The 25,079-nt window shown below is 36.1% G+C and overlaps 1 protein-coding gene across 1 annotated transcript in view; it reads left to right on the plus strand.

Annotated features, from left to right (window-relative positions):
• ACADL (acyl-CoA dehydrogenase long chain) overlaps window positions 1-25,079 on the plus strand; it is a 51,569-nt gene that overhangs the window by 1,017 nt on the left and 25,473 nt on the right. Inside the window, exons 2-8 of the mRNA XM_047870101.1 lie at window positions 4,167-4,322; window positions 6,432-6,569; window positions 8,334-8,498; window positions 15,976-16,042; window positions 21,247-21,411; window positions 22,200-22,301; window positions 23,409-23,522. Of these exons, the coding sequence (XP_047726057.1) occupies window positions 4,167-4,322; window positions 6,432-6,569; window positions 8,334-8,498; window positions 15,976-16,042; window positions 21,247-21,411; window positions 22,200-22,301; window positions 23,409-23,522 (907 nt within the window). The remainder of the gene's footprint in view (window positions 1-4,166; window positions 4,323-6,431; window positions 6,570-8,333; window positions 8,499-15,975; window positions 16,043-21,246; window positions 21,412-22,199; window positions 22,302-23,408; window positions 23,523-25,079) is intronic.

The following is a 25,079-nucleotide window of genomic DNA, read 5'->3' on the forward strand; positions in this document are numbered from 1 at the left end:
CCACCTCAGAGATTGTTTTTATTTGGGGGGTTGTATCTATCCATATGGGTATCAAAAGATATCTACAAAACAAATTGTACAAGTACATAATTTAGTTCATTAAAAGGAACAGTAGAGATTATGGTAAGTGAAGTAAGTCAGACAGATACTGTATGATTTCACTTAGAAGTTGACTCTTACAGAAAACAAGCAAAAAAAAAAAAAAGACACACAGTCTCTCTAGACACAGAGAACAGATTTGTGGTTGGGGGCAGGGCGTGGAAATGGGTGAAGGGGGTCAAAAGGTACAAACTTCCAGCTATAAAGTACCATGGGAATGTAATGTACAGCTCAGTGACCATAGTTAATACTGCATGTATATTTTAAAGTTGTTAAAAGAGTATACCTTAAAAGTTGTCATTAGAAGGAAAAAATGAGTATGTGTAGTGATGGATGTTAACTAGACTTACCGTGTTGATTATTTACAGCGAATACATATATTGAAATCATGTGCATCTGAAACTACTGTAAAGGTAATATGTCAATTATATCTCAATAATAAATAAGTAAAAGTAACAATAATAAGCCCATTATATGTTAACATAAATAACATTTTTATGAAAAATAGCTTTTTCAAAACAAGAGAGACATTATTTACATTTTCATGGATTCTTTAATGTCTGATTTAGTAGAAGACAGCCCAATTCTCATATCTGTTTCTGCATTATGTCTTTTGGGGTAAGTTATTATGGTTGAAGTATAGGAAGAAAATCTCACAGGGAATTTTGGGAAAAGGAGGACCTGAGGGACCATCTGAATAGGCTTGGGACTGTTTTATTATAGCAGGCTTCTTAATGTGCATATGGATCATTCAGGGATGTTGTTAAAAATATAGATTCTGGGGTGCCTGGGTGGCTCAGTCAGTTAAGCATCCAACTCCTGATTTCAGCTCAGGTCATGATCTCACGGTTTGTGAGTTCGAGCCCCGCATAGGGCTCTGCACTGACAGTGTGAAACCTGCTTGGGATTCTCTCTCCCTCTCTTTACCCCTCCCCTGCTCATGCTGTCTCTTTCTCTCTCAAAATAAATAAATAAAACTTAAAAAAATTAAAAGAATACAGATTCGATTCAGTAGATCTGGGGTGAGATCTGAAATTGTATATTTGTAACCAGTTCCCAAGTATTGCTGAAGGTGTTGGTGGAAGCTGTCTCCCTTTTATAATGTAAATGAAGTTTTTTAAAAATAACAATTAGGGGCGCCTGGGTGGCTCAGTCGGTCGGACTTCAGCTCAGGTCATGATCTCACAGATCTGTGAGTTCCAGCTCCGCATCAGGCTCTGTGCTGACAGCTCAGAGCCTGGAGCCTGCTTCGGATTCTGTGTCTCCCTTTCTCTCTGCCCCTAACCCACTCACATTCTGTCTCCGTCTCTCTCAAAAATAAATAAACATTTAAAAAAATGTAAAACTAACAATTAGAGCTTAGCCTGTTAAATTGGTAGAAATTTCTTTTTGTACAGATTTCCTGGTCTTCATAGGGAGAAAAGGGGCCAATTTATTCAGTGAAGTTTTCTTGGTCTTCAAGAAATGGATGTACCAACATACTTGGTGCAGGTGTTTTGGTTTTCTTCTCCATATGCTCTCTTGAATACTTCTGACTGACCTGAAAGTCTTTATTCTTTCTGGCACTGCTTTTACTTTCTAATGTCTAATGTCTAAATACTTGGTGTATTTAACTTAGAAATATTCCAATATTCCAAATATTCCGATATTTTCTTAAGGTAATATGGGATATAAAATTTTAAGATCCAGGCAGACTGGAATATAAATTCCATTCTATTATTTGTTAACTATGTTACCAAATGATTCAGTGTTGCAGAGCACCAGTTGCCTAATCTCAGCACATTTTTTTCCTGAGGAAAAATTCTCAGTATGGAAAAGAAAAGCTGTATGGACAAAAGCGTGCATGATAGTTTTATTTCCACTAGCAGAAAATTGCAACCAATCATTTCAATTAGAGGATAAAGTAAATTTTAGTCTATTTGATGTAACGTTATAGTGGTATGTAAGACCCCTGTACATCCTGATGTTGTTACCTCTCACTTCATCTACTGTTTGCACTCAATCCACACTTGGTGTCCCTGCTCTTTCTAGAATGCATCAGATACCATCGTGCCTGACACCTTTTGCTCTAATTGTTTTCTTTTTTTTTTTTTAATTTTTTTAGTGTTTATTTTTGAGAGAGACAGACAGGTAGAGCATGAGCAGGGGGAAGGGCAGAGAGAGAAGGAGACACAGGATCTGAAGCAGGCTCCAGGCTCCAAGCTGTCAGCACAGAGCCCAATGTGGGGTTCGAACCCACGAACCGAGAGATCATGACCTGAGCTGCAGTCAGATGCTTAACTGACTGAGCCACCCATGCACCCAGCTCTAATTGTTTTCTTGACTTAAATTCTACTGAGAAATCTGCTTGACTGTCACCTTGAGACGTTTGCTCAAATTCTCATTTTTCTAACTTAACCTACCCTGACTGCACTATTCCATGCCGCAGCCAATGTCCCAGCCTTGTTCCAGACACACACTCTGATCTTTACTCTGCTTTTCTTTTCCATAGAATTTATCATCTTCTCATATATGCTTTAATTTGCTTCCTTACTATAAATAGTATAGTTATTCAGACTCCCCTTCTAGAAATGTGAGTCTGGAGACAGGGATCTTTATTTTGCTCACTGTTGTATCCCAAGTTACCTGAACAGTGCTTGGTACATAAAGGGTACTCAAAGTATTTGTTGACCAAATGAATGAATACGCTATTAAAAATGATGATTTGGATGAATGGGTAGTAACTAAGAAGGCAAAAGGCAGACTAAGTATAAAATTTGTAGTACTGCATGTTCACAACCAACGACTACTACCTAAAAGGCATCTCAAATTATATTCATAAACTCCACTAAAAGTTGCATATAAAAAATAAACCTAAAGCACAATGACAGAAATTGCATGTTAAATGTATTACTCAGCTCATGCTGCCATAACAAAATACCATAGACTGGGTGGCCTAAATAACAGAAATTTATTTCTCATAGTTCTAAAGGCTGGATAACCAAGATCAAAGTGCTGATGAGAGTGCTATTTCTTGTTTGTAGATGGCTGCCTTCTTTCTGTATCTTCACATGGTCTTTCCTTGTTTCATGCACACTGGGAGAGCGAGACAGAGAGAGAGAGAGAGAGATCTCTCTTCCTGTTATAAGGCCACATATCCTCTTGGATTAGGATCCCACCCACATGACTTCATTTAACTAACTCAGTAAAATCCTCAAACAGCATTTCATGCAAAACAGAAAAACATCCTTTGCTAATATTTGGATATATGATAAAAAGTTTTGTTTTGTTTTGTTTTTTAAATATGAGCTTGAATTATACAAAGTGACACACAGATTTTCAGAACTTTTCAGGAGTACCCCAAGAGGGAAATAAATCTGAAGACCATTGAACTAAAAGGAACTACAAAACAGTCTTATTTTAAGTGTAATATGAGGGGGGTATGGAGAGGGAAGGGTCAGTTTCCAAAGATCTTGAATAATTCTGTACTAATCCTTACAGAGATTCGTTGACATTTTTTTTTTTAATTTATACCCAGGTTGCCTCTAATATGGCAGTAACATCGCCATAGTTGTATCTTACACACCTGCCATTTCAAATTGTGTGATTCTGAATGAAATAGTAATTTGGAAATGTTAATATCATCTTAAATATTGTACGTGACATGAAAACTTATCAATATGCTATGGTGGTACTGTATAAAATAGTAATTTGAAAATGTTAATATCTTAAATATTGTACATGACATGAACACTTATCAATATTCTATGGTGGTTTTGGAATTTTTACATCATTTAATTTGCATTTACCTCAACTCAGACATGTAGGTTAGTCATGGGTTTGGAAGTGAAGAGTGAGCTGAGTAAGGACATACTACTTGATCTTATCCAGGTGAGGTAGATCCTATCAAAAGTGGTAATGTTCAGATTTGAACAGGTCTGTCGAATTTCACACTCTTCCTACCTACCTCTATAGTGTCTCTGGGGGAAATAAAATCAGCGTTTTTCCATGTTGTTCGGTGGCATTAATTTGGGTATGAAGGGTCACAATTTCACTTAATTTTCTTAATGTATATGTATATTTTAAAGATGTTCTCATTCCGGAGAGGAGAAACGCCTAGAAACTCCTTCTGCTGAAAAATTAACAGATATAGGAACTCGAAGAATCTTTTCTTCAGAACATGACATTTTCCGGGAAAGTGTAAGGAAGTTTTTTCAAGAAGAAGTGATTCCTCACCACGCAGAGTAAGTGGTACATTTTTCTTTAAAGTAATTTGCATAAAGAGAACATTGAGAACCATTTCCTAGGGTCGCCTAGGTGGCTCAGTCAGTTAAGTGTCTGACTCTTGATTTTGGCTCAGGTCATGATCTCAGGGTTCATGAGTTCGAGCCCTGAGTCAGGCTCTGCACAGACAACACGTGGCCTGTTTGGGATTCTGTCTCTCCCTACCCCTCTCCCTCTCACATGTTCCATATGCTGCTCTCTCTTTCTTCTCTCGCTCTCAAAATAAGTAAATTTAAAAAAGAAAAAAACAAACCATTTCCTAGAATGTCGTATGCTGTTCTACAGAAAATATACTGTATTAATTGCTTTATTAACATTTTGCTGTTCTTAACTGTAATACTCTAAGATCTCAGGATTCTTAAATTAGTCCAAAGCTGTTTAAATGAATTTTAAAATATACAATTAAAAGTAAGTAAATTTGAAAATTTGCAGCTCAATCTAAGAGTAGTATTTTGAATACTCTGGTTAAATGGCAATTAAGTAATTACTAGTCAATTCCAAATGTTTTTTTTCTGCTTCATGAGTGAATTAAAATGAAGGCTCATGAAAGCTCAACAGGCCAGTTGACAAATCTTGGTTGGCAATGGACAACCTTAAAGTATTTTTACTGCTGGATGAGATGTATATTGATTAACTGCTTAATTACTGATCACCTACTTTTTTGACCAAAACACTGTCATTTCTATGAAAGTAGGATTTTGCTATATTTCTAAACTTCATTCACTGCCAGTAATTTACTATAATTAAAATGTTTTTGAAAACATTTTTAAATATCTTCCATTAAGATTTCATTAATGCTTTCGCTATAAAAATGACCAAAATTAGCTAAACCTAATGCGATGACTAGTCTTTGGTGAAAAGCAACTATTTCTAAAAAGAAAGAAAAAGAAAGAAAGAAAGAAAGAAAGAAAGAAAGAAAGAAAGAAAGAAAGAAAGAAATTTATTATGGTACACTCTAGGAGAATCTTTTTTGTTCATTACTCTACTGATTCGAAACTTTGTTCCAGAAAAATTATTGATGAAGATTTGAAGTAAAAATGATAGAAGTTGACAGATTTGAGATTAATGATAAAAATGTTTCCAAAGCTAATTTAGGCAATATGTACATCAAAACATACATGATAATCAAACTCTTTTAAAATTTCTTGAGGCATCTGTGTTTCTCTTTCATCAGTATCTTCAAAAATATACCTCATTTTTGGTAAGTATATCTAACTCGCACTTAAAAAAATAAAACAAAAATTCTCAGATTCTTTATTTCCAACTAGCTCTTTCCTCATCATGCCTGTCTCATTTTGTAAAAATGTTTATTTATTTTGAGAGAGAGAAAGAATGAGCGAGCGCACGTGTGAGCAGAGCAGGGGCAGAGGGAGAGAGGGAGAGAATCCCAAGTCGTCAGCACAGAGCCCAATGCAGCGTTCCATCTCACAAACTGTGAGATCATGACCTGAGCTGAAATCATGAGTCAGACACTTAACAGCTTAACGGACCTCGCCACCCAGGCGCCCTGCTATTCTTGTTTTTAAAAAAGCAGAGGTTGCACAATCTTATTCGAATGTCTACTCTTTTCAGAAGTTCATTGGACAGCAGTTGTGCTGCAAGATGCTTATGTGCTTCTGTTGTTCCAACTTAAACTGTAATAAGATTGCCTGCTCTTGTCACCTTTTTATGTGCTCATCCCGTTAAGTTCAGCACTTTAAGGAAATATACAGAGGGCTATTGCCTTTATAGGATAAGTTGGACAAATTCCCATGACTATATGACACAACTAAGATTCCATCTTAAGGGGACCAGCTGAGACAAACTGTACCCATGAATGTCAGTACATGTAATTTGTAGGTCTGATGAAAAGTCAAGGGAGGAGAACAGTGGCAAATATGAAGAAGTAAAGAAGAGAATAAGGAGAGAAATGATGAAAGAGTCCAATGCAAATAGAAAGTTATGGCCAATGTCAACAACAATTACCTTAAAGGAACATTCCTGTACAAGATCATCCATAAATTCAAATTACGACCATTTAAATAACATGAAAAAAGCTTCTCTGATTTTAAAATGTTTGCTATTTGCAGATGGGAGAAAGCTGGAGAAGTGAGCAGGGAGCTTTGGGAAAAAGCTGGCAAACAAGGACTTCTCGGTGTCAATATTGCAAAGCATCATGGTGGTATTGGTGGAGACTTGTATTCAGCAGCTATAATGTGGGAAGAACAGTGAGTATGCAGACATTTGAAGTGGAATCGTGTTTTGTAAGCACACTGCTCACTTTTCTGAGATGATAAAATATGCTTTCTAATCTTATAATATTAAAAACTAAAATGTGAATGAATATGTGTATCATTTGTACATTTTTTAATGTGTGAAGATAGGAAAATGCCCTATTAAGTTATTAAAATAGTTGCTGCTGAAAATCAGAGATTGCTTCATTTCTAATTGCCTTATGTGTTCATTTTCTTCTTTTAAAAAAAAAAGTGGAAAAATATCCCCATCAAATATACTTAAAGTTTAATATATAAGAAGAAATAAAGATTTCAGTTGATGAATGGGCAAAAGATTTGAACCAACAGTTCATCAAAACAAAATACAAATAGGTTCTTTTATTTTTTTATTAAAAAAAATTATTTAATGTTTATTTATTTTTGAGAGAGAGAGACACACACACACAGAGTGTGAACAGGGGAGGGGCAGAGAGAGGAAGACACAGAATCAGGAGCAGGCTCCAGCCTCTCAGCTGTCAGCACAGAGCCCCACAAGGGGCTCCAACTCACGAACCACAAGATCATGACCTGAGCCGAAGGAGGATGCTTAACCAACTGAGCCACCTAGACACCCCCAAATAGGTTCTTCTAGATGAAAAAAGGCTCACCCTTACTGCCAATCAAGTGTAAATTAAATTAACCTGGAGGTTATCATTTTGAGTATTTGCAAAAGTCAGTGAAAATTCAAAATCATAATACCCTCTGCTGACAAGGTTGCCGTGAAAACGGCATACTCACACTATTAGTGGCATTATAAATTAGAACAATAAATGCTTTGGTGAAGCATTCACCAATTTTCATTCAAAAAATGAAAATGTTTCTGCTCTTTGATCCAGGGCATCACTTTGGAGAATTTATCTTAAGGAAATAATTTAATAGAAAAAAGAGGAGCTATGTACAGAAATCATTGTCATGTTAGATCATAAACATCCAAATATGGAAGCAATCTAAATGTCTGGTATTGGGAGAATGAATAAGTAAATTATTTAAAAAATGTAAATTATATTACATAAACAATTTGGAATACTTTATAGCTATTTCAGATTATTGTTATGACAACATGTAAAAAAAAAAAAGGACTTTTTCATGCCATATAATAATAAAAAAAAATAGTTAACGAGATGCCTGGGTGGCTCAATTGGTTAAGCATCCGACTTCGGCTCAGGTCATGATCTCACAGTTTGTGAGTTTGAGCCCTGCATCAGACAGGCTCTGTGCTGACAATTCAGAGCCTGGAGCCTGCCTTGGATTCTACGCCTCCCTCTCACTCTGCCCCTTCCCCGCTTACACTCTGTCTCTCTCTCTCAAAAATAATAAACACTTAAAAAAAATTAGTTAAGTATAAATTCACACCACGACTGCAACTATATTAGAATATATGCTTATGGGCAAAGGTAATTTGTCAAAATGAAAACAGTTGCTATGTTAGGGTAATACAATTGTAGGTGATCCATACTTTGAAATGTTTTATCTTTTAATTCACTAGGTAAGTTCTCATGGAGCTCTGTTACAGTACTGTCAATATGCAAAAGTTAAAAGATTAGTAAAAACAAAGAGAAAATCCTCAGGAGCTCTAGGTTTGTGGGGAGACAGGCTATTGTGACACAATGTGATAAGATTTAATAATTTGTTGTTCTTTAGGTGAAAATCAAAGAAACAGAAAGCAGAACAAAAGAACTATTTTGTGCTTTAAATTTTCTTCTTTTTTCTCTCTCTAAGAGCATATTCAAATTGTACAGGCCCAGGTTTTAGTCTTCATTCAGATATTGTCATGCCCTATATTGTGAACTATGGCTCTGAAGAACAGATTAAGCACTTCATCCCCCAGATGACTGCTGGGAAATGTATTGGCGCCCTAGCAATGACAGAGCCTGGGGCTGGAAGGTAAATCAACATTGATTTGGTTTTGATTTTTGGAAGCAGGGCCCTAACAGCAAATATTTTCTCAGTACTCAGTTCATACAAATATTTGCATGATGTACGAGGAAGGATACAAAGATTAACACAAGCTCAATTTACAATCTCAAGTAACTTCAAATTCTAGTAGGAAAATAAGGCCTTATCATATATAAAGAACAATAAAACATAATATATGCTGTTTTTCAGATATTAATATAGGGCAATGCAAATAAAGTGGTAGGGTATGACTAGAATTTGGAGCATGGTAGATTTTGGATGTGGTGTGACATTCACATGGCAATGTGCAGCAAAGATTTGGGATTCCGATGCAAGCTGGGGTGGCAAGAATTGGAGCAATGAGAAAGAATAAGATCATTTATTCAGTCATTTGAAGGTTACTTACTAAGTGCCTGTAATGTGCCACATACACAGTGGTGAACTAGAACAGATGTGGTCTCTGTGCTTATTGAGGAGAATAATGAGAAACACATAAATAAATATATCCCTAATTATAAATTATGATAAGTACTATGAAGGGAACATGGTGCTATGCTAGAGACTAATGGTGTATGTGTGTTTGGTAGGAAAGGGAAAAATGAATTTAGATATGAGTGCTAGAGAAGGCCTATAAAAAGTGGTTACATGTAAACTGAGATGTGACAGCTTTACAATATGATTGAAATCTTGAATTGTGACACCTCCAGTTTTGTTTTGTTTTGTTTTGTTTTGTCTTGTTTTGTTTTTCAAGATCACTTTGCTATTCGGGGTCCTTGGTGATTCTATACAAATTTTAGGATAGTTTGTTCCAGTTCTATGAAAAATGCTATTAGTATTTTGATAGGGATTGCATTAAATCTGAATATTTCTTTGGGTAGTATTGGTATTTTAACTGTATTTGTTATTCCAACCCATGACATGGAATGTCTCTCTGTTTCTTTGTGTTGTATTGAATTTCTTTCATCAGTGTTTTATAGTTTTCAGAGTATGGGTCTTTCACCTCTTTGGTTAAGTTTATTCCTAGATATTTCATTATTTTTGGTACAAGTATAAATGGGATTATTTTCTTAATTTCTCTTTCTGCTGCTTCATTATTAGTATACAGGAATGCAACAGATTTCTGTACATTGATTTTGTAGCCTGCAACTTTACTGAATCCATTTCAGTTCCAATACATTTTTGATGGAGTCTTTAGGGTTTTCTATATATAGTATCATGTTATCTGTAAATAGCAAAAGTTTTACTTATTCCTTACCAATTTGGATGCATTTTTATTTCTTTTTGTTGTCTAATTGCTGTGGCTAGGACTTTCAGTACAATGTGGAATAAAAGTGGTGACAGCAGACAGTTCTGTGTTGTTCCTGACCTTAAGGGAAAAACTTTTAGTTTTCCCCCATTGAGTATGATGTTCACTGTAGGTTTTTCATATGACACTTTTATTATGTTGAGATATGTTCCCGCTAGACCTACTTTGTTGAGAGCTTTTATCATGAATGGATGTTGTACTTCGTCAAATGGTTTTTCTGTATCTACTCTTTCTCTTATTGAGGTGATTTATCACGTTGATTGGGAATAACATGGTAAATGATTTTTTTTAATGTATTGTTGGATTCGTTTTGCTAGTATTTTGTTGAGGATTTTTGTATCTATGTTCATCAGAGATTTTAGCCTGTAGTGCACGTTTTTTGTGGTGGCTATCTGATTTTGGTATCAGGGTAATACTGACCTCATAGAATGAATTTGGAAGTGTTCCTTCCTATTCTATTTTTTGGAATAGTTTATTTTTATGTTTATTTGTTTGTTTGTTTGTTTGTTTATTGAGAGAGAGAGAGCATGCGAACACAAGTGGAGGATGGGCAGAGAGAGAGAGGGAGAGAGAGAATCCCAAGCAGGGTGCCAGCACAGAGCCCAGCACGATCCTAAGATCATGATCTGAGCCAATCAAGAGCTGGATGCTTAACCAACTGAGCCACCCAGGTGCCCAATATTTTTTGAAATAGTTTGAGAAGAATAGGTATTAATTCTTCTTTACATGTTTGGTAGAATTTGCCTATGAAGCTGACTGATCTTGAACTATTGTTTGCTGGAAGTTTTTTGATTATTAATTCACTTTCCTTGCGGGTAATTGCTCTGTTCCAATATTCTATATTTTCCTGCTTCAGTTTTGGTAAGTTATATGTTTCTAGGAATTTATCCATTTCTTCTAGGTAAAAAATTTTCCATATCTCTTACAATTGTTTGTGTTTCTGTGGTATTGGTTATATTTCTTCTTTCATTTGTGATTTTGTTTATTTGGGTCTTCTTTTTCTTTTTCTTTCTTTGTTTCTTTCTGTCTGTCTGTCTTTCTGTCTTTCTTTCTTTCTGTCTTTATTTCTTTCTCTCTGGATGAGAGAAAGGTTTGCTAGAGGTTTATCAATTTTGTTCATGTTTTCAAAGAGGGAGCTCCTGGATTCATTGATTGTTCTATTGTTTTGTTTGTTGTTTTTGTTGTTGTTTTAGTTTCTATATTATTTATTTCTGCTCTATTATTTCCTTCCTTCTCCTGGTTTGGGGTTTTGTTTGTTCTTCTTTTTCTAGCTCCTTTAGGTGTAAGGCTAGGTTGTTTATTTGAGATTTTTCTTGCTTCTTCAGGTAGATCTATAATACTATAAACTTCCCTCTTAGAGCTGCTTTTGCTGCATTCCATTGTGTTTTATTTTCGTTTGTTTCTATGTACTTTTTGATTTTTCTTTGGTTTCTTATTTGACCCATTAATTGCTTAGTAGCATGTTATTTAACCTCCCTGTATTTGTGCTCTTTCTAGATTTTTTCTTGTGGTTGATTTCTAGTTTCATAATGTTGTGGTCAGAAAAGATGTGTGCTATGACTTTGATCTTTTTTAATTTGTTGAAACTTGTTTTGTAGCCTAATATGTGATCTATTCTGGAGAATGTTCCAGTTATATTACAAGTCATATTACAAAGCTGTACTAATCAAAATAGTATAGTACTAGCATAAAGATAGACACATAGGGGCGCCTGGGTGGCACAGTCGGTTAAGCGTCCGACTTCAGCCAGGTCACGATCTCGCGGTCTGCGAGTTCGAGCCCCGCGTCAGGCTCTGGGCTGATGGCTCAGAGCCTGGAGCCTGTTTCCGATTCTGTGTCTCCCTCTCTCTCTGCCCCTCCCCCGTTCATGCTCTGTCTCTCTCTGTCCCAAAAATAAATAAACGTTGAAAAAAAAAATTTTTTAAAAAGATAGACACATAGATCAAGGGAATAGAATAGAAAACCCAGAAATAAACCCACAATTATATGGTCAATTAATCTTTGACAAAGGAGGAAATAATATACAATTAGAAAAACTCTCTTCAACAAATGGTGTTGCGAAAACTGGACAGCTACATGCAAAAGAATTAAACTGGACCATTTTACCCTATATATGAAAATAAACTCAAAATGTATGAGACCTTAATATGAGACCTGAAACCATAAAAATCCTAGAAGAGAGCACAGGCAGTAATTTCTCTGACATCAGCCATAGCAACATTTTTCTAGGTATGTCTCCTGGAGCAAGGGAAATAAAAGCAAAAATAAACTATTGGGACTACATCAGAATACAAAGCTCCTTTCCAGCAAAAGAAACAGTCAACAAAACTAAAAGACAACTCACTGAATGGGAGAAGATATTTGCAAATGACATATCCAATAAAAGATTAGTATCCAAAATACATAAAGAACTTCTACAACTCAACACCCTAAGACCAAACAATCCAATTTGAAAATGGGCAGAAGACATGAACAGATATTTATCCAAAGACATACAGATGACCAACAGACACATGAAAGGATGCTCAACATCATTCATCATCACAGAAATGTTAATCAAAACTACAATGAGATATCACCTCACACCTGTCAGAATGGCTAGGTCAAAAAACATAAGAAACCACAAGTGTAGGTGACGATGAGAAAAAGGAACCTTCATGCATTCTCGGTGGGAATGCAAACTGGTGTAGCCACTGTGGAAAACAGTATGGAGGTTCCTCAAAAAATTAAAAATAGGACTATCCTACAATCCAGTAATTGCACTAGTAGGCAATTACCCAAAAATTACAAAAATACTAACTCAAAGGAATATATCTCCCTCTGTTTATTGCAGCATTATTTACAATAGCCACATTATGGAAGCAGCCCAAGTGTCCATTGATAGATGAATGGATAAAGAAGTGGTATATATTTATGTACTTTCGAACATTTCTTAGCCATAAAAAAGAATGAAATCTTTCCCTTTGCAACAATATGAACAGAGCTAGAGAGTATAATGCTAAGTGAAATAAGTCAAAGACAAATACTGTATGATTTCACTCATATGTGACATTTAAGAAACAAAACAAATGAGCAAAGGGAAAAAAGAAAGACAGAGAGAGAGAAACTGAGAAAAAACTCTTAACTATAGAGAACCAACTGATGACTTACCAGAGGGAGGTGAGGGGGATGGGTGAGATAGGCAATGGGGAGTAAGTAGTGCACCTATCATGATGAACACTGAATAATACATAAAATTATTGAATCACTATATTGTATTCCTGAAATTAATATAACACTATCTGTTTACTAGAATTAAATTAAAAACTTAATAAATAAAATAAACACCTATATTACTACATTAAAAAAATAATAAAGTGAGATGTGACAAATGAGAAAGAACCAACTGCAAGAATGGAGGGGAGGAGCTTCCACATAGTGGGACCTGATCCTCAAGGATGACAAGGAGAGCAGACAGGAAACCTTGGGCATTATGCTTCCTTTGGAACTGTACAAAAGGCAGCCACAGAGACAAAAGGATGGAGTCTGAAGGAGATCTACACCAGTGCTCTGTCGTGAGCATGAGGTGAAGTGACTTTGAAAAGGTGATAGGACAGGAGTGAGAAGTTAATAATGTCGAGGCCACAAAAATGTTGAGGGTTGAGAAAAGGTCATGGCAGGCCACTGGTGGTGATCTTTTGATTGTCATTTCAGTAGAGAGGAGAGGCTACTTTGGAAGAGAGTTGGGTATTGAGAAATCAGATGTGGAGAACACAGACTAATCTTTTAGAGTTTGTGGTGAAAGAGAGTGTAAAGAGAGACAGTACTGTTCTGTGACAGGCCAGCACAGTAAGGGGAAGGGTTTATGTTGAAGGGAACAGCAACTTCTAGGCCAACGGGAAACAGGCAGTGCAGAGCAACAACCTAAAGGTGTGGCAGAAGCAGTAATTGAAAACCCAAGGCTTGTTTCTGCAAAGATCAGGCCCTCATGTTTTACACTGCTTTTCTGACACTGCTGTTTATTTTTAAATGGCTTAGCACTCCATAGTGTGACTTGGCAACATGCTTAAATTGTATTTCTCCTTCCCAAATATAAACCTATAATTACAGGCCAATCCTGATTCTTAGTTTTTCCAAAGGTAAAAGGTTTTTGTTTGCTTCTTTTGCCTAAAAATGTGATCTAAAAGAAATAAAAATTTAATCTTCCTTTGCTTTTAAGTTAGATAATTTTTCTAAGATAAGTGACTGACTGACCAAAATTTGGATTACATCATGCTAGCTCTGGAACAGTATGTTCCTGTTCCAACCCACTGAATGCTAGTTCTCACTTAGAGGCAATATAAATCAAAGATCCTAACTTGTCCCCAACTTACACAAGCAAACAAAGGCTGATTGATTTTTGCTTATTTAAATTCTCTGTCCTCATCTGGGGTTAGGTGAATATACTTAAGATGGAAACTGAGAAGAATGGAGAAAAGAGGCAGATGGTTTGGAAGGCTGGTATAAGTGATGGAAGGGTAGCAAATTGGTCAGGTATTTAGAGACGAGCAAAGGGGCCATATGAGTGAGTGCAGGAGTGAAGGAAAACAGCAGATGCAGAAGAGTGTTTGAGTGTTCAGGACTTCCAAAAGAAAGAAAGAAAAAGCATGTGGGAGAGAAGGAATAAAGATGGGAGATGGTTTGTTGTGCCGGATTTTAGGAACAACTTGGCCACTCTTACATTCTTGCTTTCATTTGGCCTTCACCAAAAAGGGTGGAGTTTGCTAGAAAAGATTCAGAGTATCCCTGCCTCTTTTCCTTTCCACGTACATAGGAGACTCCCTAATGTGTAATTGTGTGTATTTGTATGATACCTTAACATTTTGTATCTTTCATGTTGATTTTCTGTTTGGACTATCACAATAATCTATATGAAGATATACTGTGATTCCTATGTAAAGGAGAACAGAACATGAGAAATGAAGTATTTTAACCAAACTCATAGAGCTAACCTATGATGACATTGGATCCAGAGTATTCTGACACCAGCTGTATGATTGTGGGTGAAATCTCTGAACCTCAATGTCTGTATCAGTGATACTTAATACAATTATTGCAAGGGTCGGAATTCTTGGCAATACTATAAGTAGTATATATTTTAGTAGTATATTTTTAATATTCCATGTTTACCATTCAAGAGCTTTTTTTAATCCACAAACTGAGCTGTGTCATTACCTTTGTTACTTTTGATATGTCCCTGTATAGAACAAGTATTTCAATAAGCCATGTATTGATTTTAAGAACTAATATTTCATATTGACTTACAATATAAAGACCATATATATTCAAGAAGAAGAATCAGAAAAAGTGATGTAGACTATTTATACATGATGGTATTCATTGTAGGATATTTATGAAAATTGAAAACTAAGTATTCAATAATAGATTGTTTTTAAAAAATGATAAAGCTATACAATGTAATTCTATGCCATTGATAGAAATGAAATTATAGAAAAGCATTAGATATTATTAAGAGGTCAAAATCATATGTATGGCTCTGGTTTTATAAAAATACGTATATGTGTGTATCTATTTTCACTGAAAAATTCTGGAAGGATGTATTTTAGAAATGTTTATTCTAGGAAGTAAGTTTTTTTTTCAGTATTTTTTCTTTGTCAAAAATATTGTCTATCTTTTGTATTTTAACTATGGATATTTGTTTATTTTATACTTAGAAAAAATAATCTATTCCACTTTTAGAGCAGTCTTGTTAAGGGAAGCATTTGAGACGTAAGTCTTTTAAATAGCTAACTTTTGATCAATAGAGATAAGGGAAGGAATCAAGGTGAATAGAGGGAGGCAGATATGTGGTGGCAAATAATTTCAAATATAGTGGGCTTTGAGATGCTATCTGAGTCCAATTTGGGGATCTACTTGGGAGTTTTTATGCTTTATAAAATCTGGCTACTTTATGTAATCTTAATCATATATTCATTTGTGTAAGCGGTTTAGAATATAATACATCAGATGTGGTTTTTCAGTGCATTTGTGTGAACATTCTTAATGTTAGTTAGAAGTCAATTCTTTTCATAGTATGAACAGTTTGAATTAGCACATTATATGCATACTTATACAACAATACTTGAATAACTCAGTTTTTACCAACTAATGAATTTTCCTTCATTATTTAAAAAATTATAGTGATTTGCAAGGAATAAGAACAAATGCCAAAAGGGATGGGAGTGACTGGATTCTCAATGGAAGCAAGGTATGTAAAGAGGGGCTCCCATAGCCCTTCTCTCCAGAGTCCATGCCACAAGTAACAGTGTCTCAAAGACTGCTCATTATTGATTGTCTCATTCTATGGACTCATGTAAGAATTGAATTTACTTAAGTTGTTTTGTTTGGGGGACAATGTGAACTTTGCAACATTTATATTACATGAGATCTGTTCTTCTTGTATGTTCCATTTTACATGCTCCCCTCACTATTATGGCAAATGTTTTACTGTCCAAACGGCCCTTATCAAGCCAGAAAAGGGGAAGGAGAGGCTCACATTGTCCAAATATGAGACAAACGATAATTAATAAACTTGATGTTTGTGAAAAATTGGAGATAAGATTTTCATATAAATATCAAGAAGACTTTCAAAAGTTCTTAGGAAAGAAGGATAGCTTTGATAGAATTTGAGAGCCCTTCAGTCCTTCTGAGAGTCACATCAGCCTAGATGAATTGGAAAGCCCTTCCAGTTAAGGTTACAGATGGGCTTAGGAGTAAATATATCCCTTAGAATCTAATATCACTGATGACAGAGGATTTTGTTTACCTAAAACTGTGTCTGGTATACAGTCGGGAAATATTTATTGTTGACTGAGTGTTAAGTGAAGGAAAGATGTTTATTTTCCACAACTAAGGAGGTCTTTCTGAAAATTGTTTCAAAGCATGTTGAAGAACTAATTTGTTTGTTTTCTTTGAATTTTTTTAAAACTTCTAATTAGTTTTAGACTAATACCTTTGCATTTACAAAATCACAAGTTTGAATGTTGTGCTACTGTCAAATTGCTCTCAATTTTGTAAACATCCTTGATTTCTGTACTTACGTTGTCAAGGACTAATAGCAGTTTGTGGACTGGAATGGGTCTGAAGAACACATTTTGAGCAGCCCAGGTCTAAAGACCATTTCATAATCTAGTTTCATAGTTGTTATACAAAAAACCAGTATTTGTGGTGTCAAATAAATTTAGAAAATGTGTGCAACTTCTCACTCTTTGACATGCTAATGTGCATTATAAACCTCTAAAAGTTTGGTATAGTATGTCTTATGCCCTAGGAAATTATCTTTATAGATTGAGTCACTAGTATTTTCCCAAACATACTTTTTGTCATAGACTCTAGGTCTGGCGTTGTCTCTTGTCCAGCAAGAGAGCAGATGCAGGATTGAAATGTGAGAGAGGCTAATGTCAGGGAGGAGACGAGAGTGCCGAATAAGGGTGCTTGCTCAGTTTTTATTAGGATCAGAAGGCTTACAAGCGTGATGGACTTACACAAAGAGACAATGAAATCGTGAACATGAACTCATGGGCATGAGGGAAAGGGTGTTTTGAAGATATTCAGTGTTAGGGGTTTGGGTCAACGCTAAACCTGGAGCTGGGTGGAAAGTTGTTTACAGCAGACATGAGGCACCACCTCTGTTTACCTAAACTGGCCTAGGGGACAAGAAGGACAGAGCATGCTACCTCAGGGTCAGCAAGGCATCTTTCTTTTGCTAATTAGCTCCAGCTCTGGGCAACTTCATCCTCCTGTGGTCCAAAGTCCTGTTTTCCTGTTTTTGTCCTTCCTTCCTGTGAAAGCAGCTTTCTGTTACTGTACTAACTTGGGGGGGGGGGGCATTTTCACCCTGAATACCTAATCTTGTTTACCTCATTTTGGATGATGAAAACATCCTGAGATTTCCTATTCCTATACCTTTCTCCTATACTGGGGGCCTTTGCAACCTATTTACCTAATTTTGTTTACCTAATCTTATTTAGCCAAACTTGGGTGTGTTCATTCTGTGGGTTTCTAATTCCTTATGCCTTGTTAAGCCATCAGTGCAACCTCAGGGAATTCCTAAGCTTATTCCCCACAACTGTTAGAAATTTTAGTCTAAACTATTTGTCTTAAGGATTATAGTAAAGATGTATAATAAAGATTATAATAAAGATGATTCCAGTATAATAATCACTTAACTCTGCACACAGAGGGCCACAGAAGACTAAGATATTTGATCAAATGGGAAACACATTCTCTTATGACTCCAGCTTTGTTAGCAGTTCTTCTGTGGGAACCACCCAAGAAAACTCCACTGACTATGTCCAAACCTCTATTAGAAATAACAAAAAATTGAAAGGAAGTGGGGCGCCTGGGTGGCGCAGTCGGTTAAGCGTCCGACTTCAGCCAGGTCACGATCTCGCGGTCCGTGAGTTCGAGCCCCGCGTCAGGCTCTGGGCTGATGGCTCAGAGCCTGGAGCCTGTTTCCGATTCTGTGTCTCCCTCTCTCTCTGCCCCTCCCCCGTTCATGCTCTGTCTCTCTCTGTCCCAAAAATAAATAAACGTTGAAAAAAAAAATTAAGTTCTTTAAAAAAAAAAAAAATTGAAAGGAAGCAAAAGTAAAGGAATAAGTAAGTGAATATATTACCTCAATAAGATGACCTAAGGGGTGCCTTGTGGCTCAGTAGGTTAAGGATCAACTCTTGATTTCAGCTCAGGTCATGATCTCACGGTTCGAGAGACCAATCCCTGTGTCTTGGGATTCTTTCTCTTCCCTCTCTCTGCCCTTCCCTCCCCCCCCCCCCCGCCACAAATAAATAAACTTAAAAAAAATGACCCTAAGATGTGCCCATCAAAGTGTCGACACAAAGTTTTTAATGGCTTAGGAAAATAATTAAGTGAAGAGATCATATTAACTTCTATACACCTAGATTTCAGCTAAGTAACAAAATGCACATACATTTCAACTATGGTAAAAGGAAAAAAAAACAGAAAGGAAATTCATAATGATATCTACATGACGGACTTGAGGATTTTTTTTCTTTTTTCTTTATAACAATATACTATATATAACGTCCACAATGAACTTATAAACATTCAATACCCAAAAAAATGATGGCCCTCAGTAGGGATAATCCCAGCCCTATTAAGAGTTTTGACTGTCATAATTAAGAACGAAATTGAGACAGTCCTTTTACAAAGAGAATTTTCTTATAAGAAAAGGAAAGCAGTCATGCTGGAAATACTCGCCTTCTGTTGGACTCTTGCAGAAATAGTTCAGAATCGATTAACCTTCTTCCATAATTGTGTCTAAGAAAAACTGTTGAAGAATTCTATTCACTTTTTCCAAATTGAAGTCAGAGTGTTAAAGCGAACAATTTTTTTTGTATAAACAGCTCCTCCCTTCCTTTCATTCCATTGTTTGTCTTTTATCTATAATAACGTCTGTTAATATATGTCTGAGGCCGTGGATTTAGAGCTTATAGACACTAATCCCAGGACATGCGATTCAGAACAGAAAAGCACTATTTCATCAATTCAACTGTGCACCTACACAGATGGTCATTATTCTCTTAGAAAAATATGAAATTGGGAGACTTGAAAGGTTTTTGAGCAAGTGGTATAATGGAGCAATATTGTAGAAAAAAATACATTGGCCATGATGTATAATTTTTTTTTCTAGGAACACATTTTTCTCATTTATTCAGCAAACATCCTTGAAAGCCTTCTATATGCCAAACACTACTCTAAGCACTGATGATAGTCCCTGCCCTTGAGGAGTTCCTTGTAGAGAGAAATGTTGAGGGTCTCTGATTGTTGTGTCACTTATAACCAGGCCACCACCACGGCCTTCACTTGCTATCATGTAGACAACACTAACATCATTGGCTTATTTCCCATTATTTTTATGTACAGCACTGTGGATTTGAGAACATAAATCTTATAAAGGGCATAGATGTTAGGTGATAGAAGTAACTAATGCCATTTTATACTCCTACTATTTCAAAGGGATAGAGACAAGAATAGATCATTTGAATACAGTTTGATAAATGCTAAGATGATGGTGAATTCAGAGTGCTTACAGGAGCTCTTAACCTGGCCTGGAGAATTTGGGAAGACTTTAGTCCAGAATGGTAGGATGTATCCTAGCAGCATTGGGAAACAGCCACCCAGTGGAGGAAACAAGATTTCTGAAGACACATAGGTAAAGAAGACCTTAGAATAGAAAGGATAGCAAATAGTTGAGTGGAGTTGACCTGAGGACAGGGAATGAGAAAAATGAGATAAAAGATAAGGTTGGACTGATAAGCTAGTGCCAGTTTTTGATGAGTTTTATATGTCCTTCTAAAGGTTTACAGTTTATCCTGAGGCCTATTACGAGCTATTCAGAGATTTCAAAATATGAAAATGATATGATTAGATTGCATTGTAAAAAAGGTCTCTGAGATCATGATGAATAATAGAGGTGCAGGGACATCAGTTGTAGGAACTTAAGAAATGATGAGGCCCCGAAATAAGGTAATGGCAATAGAAGAGAAAGGAAGTGAGTGGATTCATAAAGTATTAAAATGGATTAGAGAGAATTAGAAGTCAAATTGAATATGAAGCAAGATGATGACATGATTTTTTTTTTTTGGCACCATTCACTGAGATAGGAAAAATAGATTTATATTCAAGATTAGTTAAGAGTTAAGGGTAGGAAAAGATATGTTCTGCCCATGAGTCATCAGGTGGACTCTCCAGAGGCAGGTAGGTATACAGGTCTGAAACTTAGCAAGAAATTTCACTTAAAGATTTGGAGTCATTAGCAGATAGATGGTAATTAAAGCCATGGAAGTGCTTGAGGTGACCCAAGAAAGGCACAGAATAAGTTAATAATTTGTGCTGGGTATATTTGTTTGATAAATAAATATCATCTGGTAATCTCATGTCTCTTATTTAGTATGTTATTTTATCCCTCTTTAATCATTATCTCCTTATTGAGGCCATTTGGAAAGAAGTAGGCCATCCATCATCAAAATCAAATCCATGCCTTTTCAAAAACTGTTGTAAGAGTACAAATACTTTAATGTTGCCATTTAGAACAGATTCCTTTTTCTCATCTGCAGTTTCTTTCTAAAATATAGTTTATCGTATAGTTATCATAGAGTATTTTGCTTTAATTTAGAAAAGACATAATAAGTTCTGTTCATTATTTACAGTATTAATTGTGGAATGAAAATGTACTGACTTCATTCTTTGAAACAATGGGTTGTTTTCCCTGTACTTTTTAATAACCTTATATATGAATAATCAACACTGAAGATATTTGGGTAGAGTACAAAGAGAGGCATAAAGCATGTCTTGTCTGGTTTAGTCTTCTTGAATATACTTTCCTCCCATCATGACTTAAACATCGACCTGGTTTATTGTGAAGTGTCACAGTAAATTTGGGGTTTGCAGGTATTCATCAGTAATGGGCAGCTAAGTGACATTGTGATCGTAGTGGCAATCACAAATCATGAAGCTCACTCTCCTGCTCATGGCATTAGCCTTTTTCTGGTGGAAAATGGAATGAAAGGATTTATCAAGGGACGAAAGCTACATAAAATGGGACTAAAAGCCCAGGTAAGTCACAATATGAATTATTAATTATAAATAATTGCGTGTACTCAAATATACTTTATAGAACTACATATAGCAAATCATACCTTCCTATGCCAGATTCCTAAAATATGCTTTTCAGAAATGGAAAGAGAGGGGTGCTGGGAGGCTCAGTTGATTAAGTTTCTGACTCTTGATTTCAACTCAGGTTATGATCTCACAGTTTGTGAATTTGAGCCCTGCATCAGGCTCTGTGCTGTCAGCACGGGGCCTGGTTGGGATTCTTTCTCTCCCACTCTCTCTCTATCCCTCCCCCACTCGTGCTTGCTCTCTACAAACAAACAAATGTTAAAAAGAAAAGAAAAGAAATGGTAAGAGAGATTTATTCCATTTATCCAAATTATCTCTGTTGTTCAGCAGTGGAAGTGAATCAGCATATTTTGAATATCTGCTTCAGAAATGGCAAAATTATATGTTAATAGACCTTCTATTAAATTGATTGAAGAAAATTATGAAATAAAAGCAGAAAATATTTTTCTATTATTTGGTAATTATTTGGTAGCTTTTTCATTACCAAAAAGAAAAATGACAGTGTATTGCAGTGGGAAAGCCACAAATTTTTAGAATCAAATGGATCTGGGTTTGAATCCGTGGTTTATTACCTACTAGATGTATTCATTAACTGCTCCAACTTGGCTTCCAGTTTCTTTTGTTCTTGTTTTTGTTTTCTTAAATGGAAATAATAGTCACCTCATTAGAGTGTTGGGAGATTTAAGTGAGATCATTCTGTACTTAATTGTGTGATCCCTTAGGATACTGCAGAATTATTCTTTGAGGATGTACGGTTACCAGCTAGTGCCCTACTTGGAGAAGAGAATAAAGGCTTCTATCACCTCATGCAAGAACTTCCACAGGTCAGAATTATTAAATATTCCATCTTTTGATTAGTTAATAAAGTGGTATGAAATAGAACTATGTAAATTCGTGCATATAAAACTTGTGACATAGCCAATCATTTGAGTAAAGTTAAAGTTGAAAAAAACCCTGACTTCTTGGAGTGCCCGGATGGCTCAGTCAGTGAAGCATCTGACTCTTAATCTCAGCTCAGATCTTGATCTCAGGGTCATGAGTTCAAGCCCCACGTTGTGGGGTGTGGAGACTACATAAACCAACCAACCAACCAACAAAAAACCTGAGTTTTGTTGCCTAGATAAGTAAATAACTGAACTCAAGGATATCCAATCAAAGCTTATAAATGAGTAGGAAAATTAGGTATTTTAGTTCTGTGATACCTTCTTAGAATGATTTTAGCTTCTTAACTACAAGTCAAGAATTCTTATCTCCTTGTAAGGAAATATCAGCCAAAATATTTGGCAGAATTTTTTTTTTTTTTTTTTGATGATACCAAGGAATCATCATACCGGAAAGTTTTAGTCCATCATAGTTAGCTCTCACATCTGTGTTTTTGGAGTGTGGTGCCTATGTGATTGTTGAACCTCACATGCCAGCATAGAAACATAGGTGCGTTTGTCTAGTGATTGCCACAGCCTGGGCTAAACTGGGGACAAGGTTAGGAATACTGCCACGGAAATAGAATAGAATATAAAGATCACCAGCAAGATGGATTTAAACTGACCATGGATACTGGCAGGCAGAATTTAACCTATCCACTTTAAAAAGTTGATTTCCATAGACCTATTAGAATATGCAGTGTGCAGAGATCAATAAATAAAAGTCAACAATTTCATATTTCTTTTCTCATAGATGACTGATGAAGGAATTAAATCAATGATGTATATATGTATATGTAGTAAAGACAGACATTTATAAAAGTAAAGGATTTGTTTTAAAGAATTACTATGGCTATGTCCAATATTCTTATAAATCTATGGGAGCATTTTCTTATAGAATTAAGAAATAAATTAACTTTTAGGAGTTTTATAACGATTATTTATTGAATTTATTATCATCAAAATCTTGTGGAATTAGAATGATGCTTAAGACCTAATTTTGGGTTATAGGAAAGGCTAGTGATTGCTGAAATGGGACTTTCAGCCAGTGAATTCATGTTCGAAGAAACCAGGAATTACGTTAGACAAAGAAAAGCTTTTGGGAAAACAGTTGCACATCTACAGGTAAGCTTATTTTCATGATTTAGTATTGAGCGACATCAGTTTCCTCATTTAAACACAAATATGGAATAACTCTCATAGAGGTGGTATTAGAATCCATTGAGGTGGATGAGACCATTGAGGGATAAAGAGTAGAGAGTAAGATAAGAGGTCCTAGGACAGAGTCCTGAGAAAAATTTAGTATTTAAAGGTGGACTAGTAGGGAGAAACCAGCAAAGACAACACAGAATGAAGGACTAGAAAGAAAAAAGCAAATCAAGCAAGTAGAGTCACAGAAGCCAAGAGAACAGGAGATTTCAAGTAGGCAGGAGTAGGGCCACAGGTTGCTTAAAGGGAAAACAAGATGAGAATCAAGAGTGCCCATTGGACATCGCAATAGGGAGCTGATAACTGACTAGAGTGTGGTTGCACCAGGCCAGAGTAAGTAAAGGGGTAAATAGAAATGAGGAAGTAAAGATACTGATGGCACACAGCTCTTTCCTGAGTTTGGCTGTGAATGGTAGGTAGGTTACTAGGGAGTAAGAAGAGGATGGCGGGTGACAGGTAGAATCTTGGGGTCAAATGACATACTTATAAGATTTAAGGTTTTTTTTTGTTATTATTAGGATAAGAATGCTGGAAGCACTTTTTTTTTAAATTTTTTAATGTTTATTTATTTATTTTTTTTTAATTTTTTTTTTTTATGAAATTTATTGACAAATTGGTTTCCATACAACACCCAGTGCTCATCCCAAAAGGTGCCCTCTTCAATACCCATCACCCACCCTCCCCTCCCTCCCACCCCCCATCAACCCTCAGTTTGTTCTCAGTTTTTGACAGTCTCTTATGCTTTGGCTCTCTCCCATTATAACCTCTTTTTTTTTTTTTTTTCCTTCCCCTCCCCCATGGGTTCCTGTGAAGTTTCTCAGGATCCACATAAGAGTGAAACCATATGGTATCTGTCTTTCTCTGTATGGCTTATTTCACTTAACATCACACTCTCCAGTTCCATCCACGTTGCTACAAAAGGCCATATTTCATTTTTTCTCATTGCCACGTAATATTCCATTGTGTATATAAACCACAATTTCTTTATCCATTCATCAGTTGATGGACATTTAGGCTCTTTCCATAATTTGGCTATTGTTGAGAGTGCTGCTATGAACATTGGGGTACAAGTGGCCCTATGCATCAGTACTCCTGTATCCCTTGGATAAATTCCTAGCAGTGCTATTGCTGGGTCATAGGGTAGGTCTATTTTTAATTTTCTGAGGAACCTCCACACTGCTTTCCAGAGCGGCTGCACCAATTTGCATTCCCACCAACAGTGCAAGAGGGTTCCCGTTTCTCCACATCCTCGCCAGCATCTATAGTCTCCTGATTTGTTCATTTTGGCCACTCTGACTGGCGTGAGGTGATACCTGAGTGTGGTTTTGATTTGTATTTCCCTGATAAGGAGCGACGCTGAACATCTTTTCATGTGCCTGTTGGCCATCCGGATGTCTTCTTTAGAGAAGTGTCTATTCATGTTTTCTGCCCATTCCTTCACTGGGTTATTTGTTTTTCGGGTGTGGAGTTTGG

The sequence above is a fragment of the Prionailurus viverrinus genome, chromosome C1 (genome assembly GCF_022837055.1).
Source record: "Prionailurus viverrinus isolate Anna chromosome C1, UM_Priviv_1.0, whole genome shotgun sequence".
Lineage (NCBI taxonomy): Eukaryota > Metazoa > Chordata > Mammalia > Carnivora > Felidae > Prionailurus > Prionailurus viverrinus.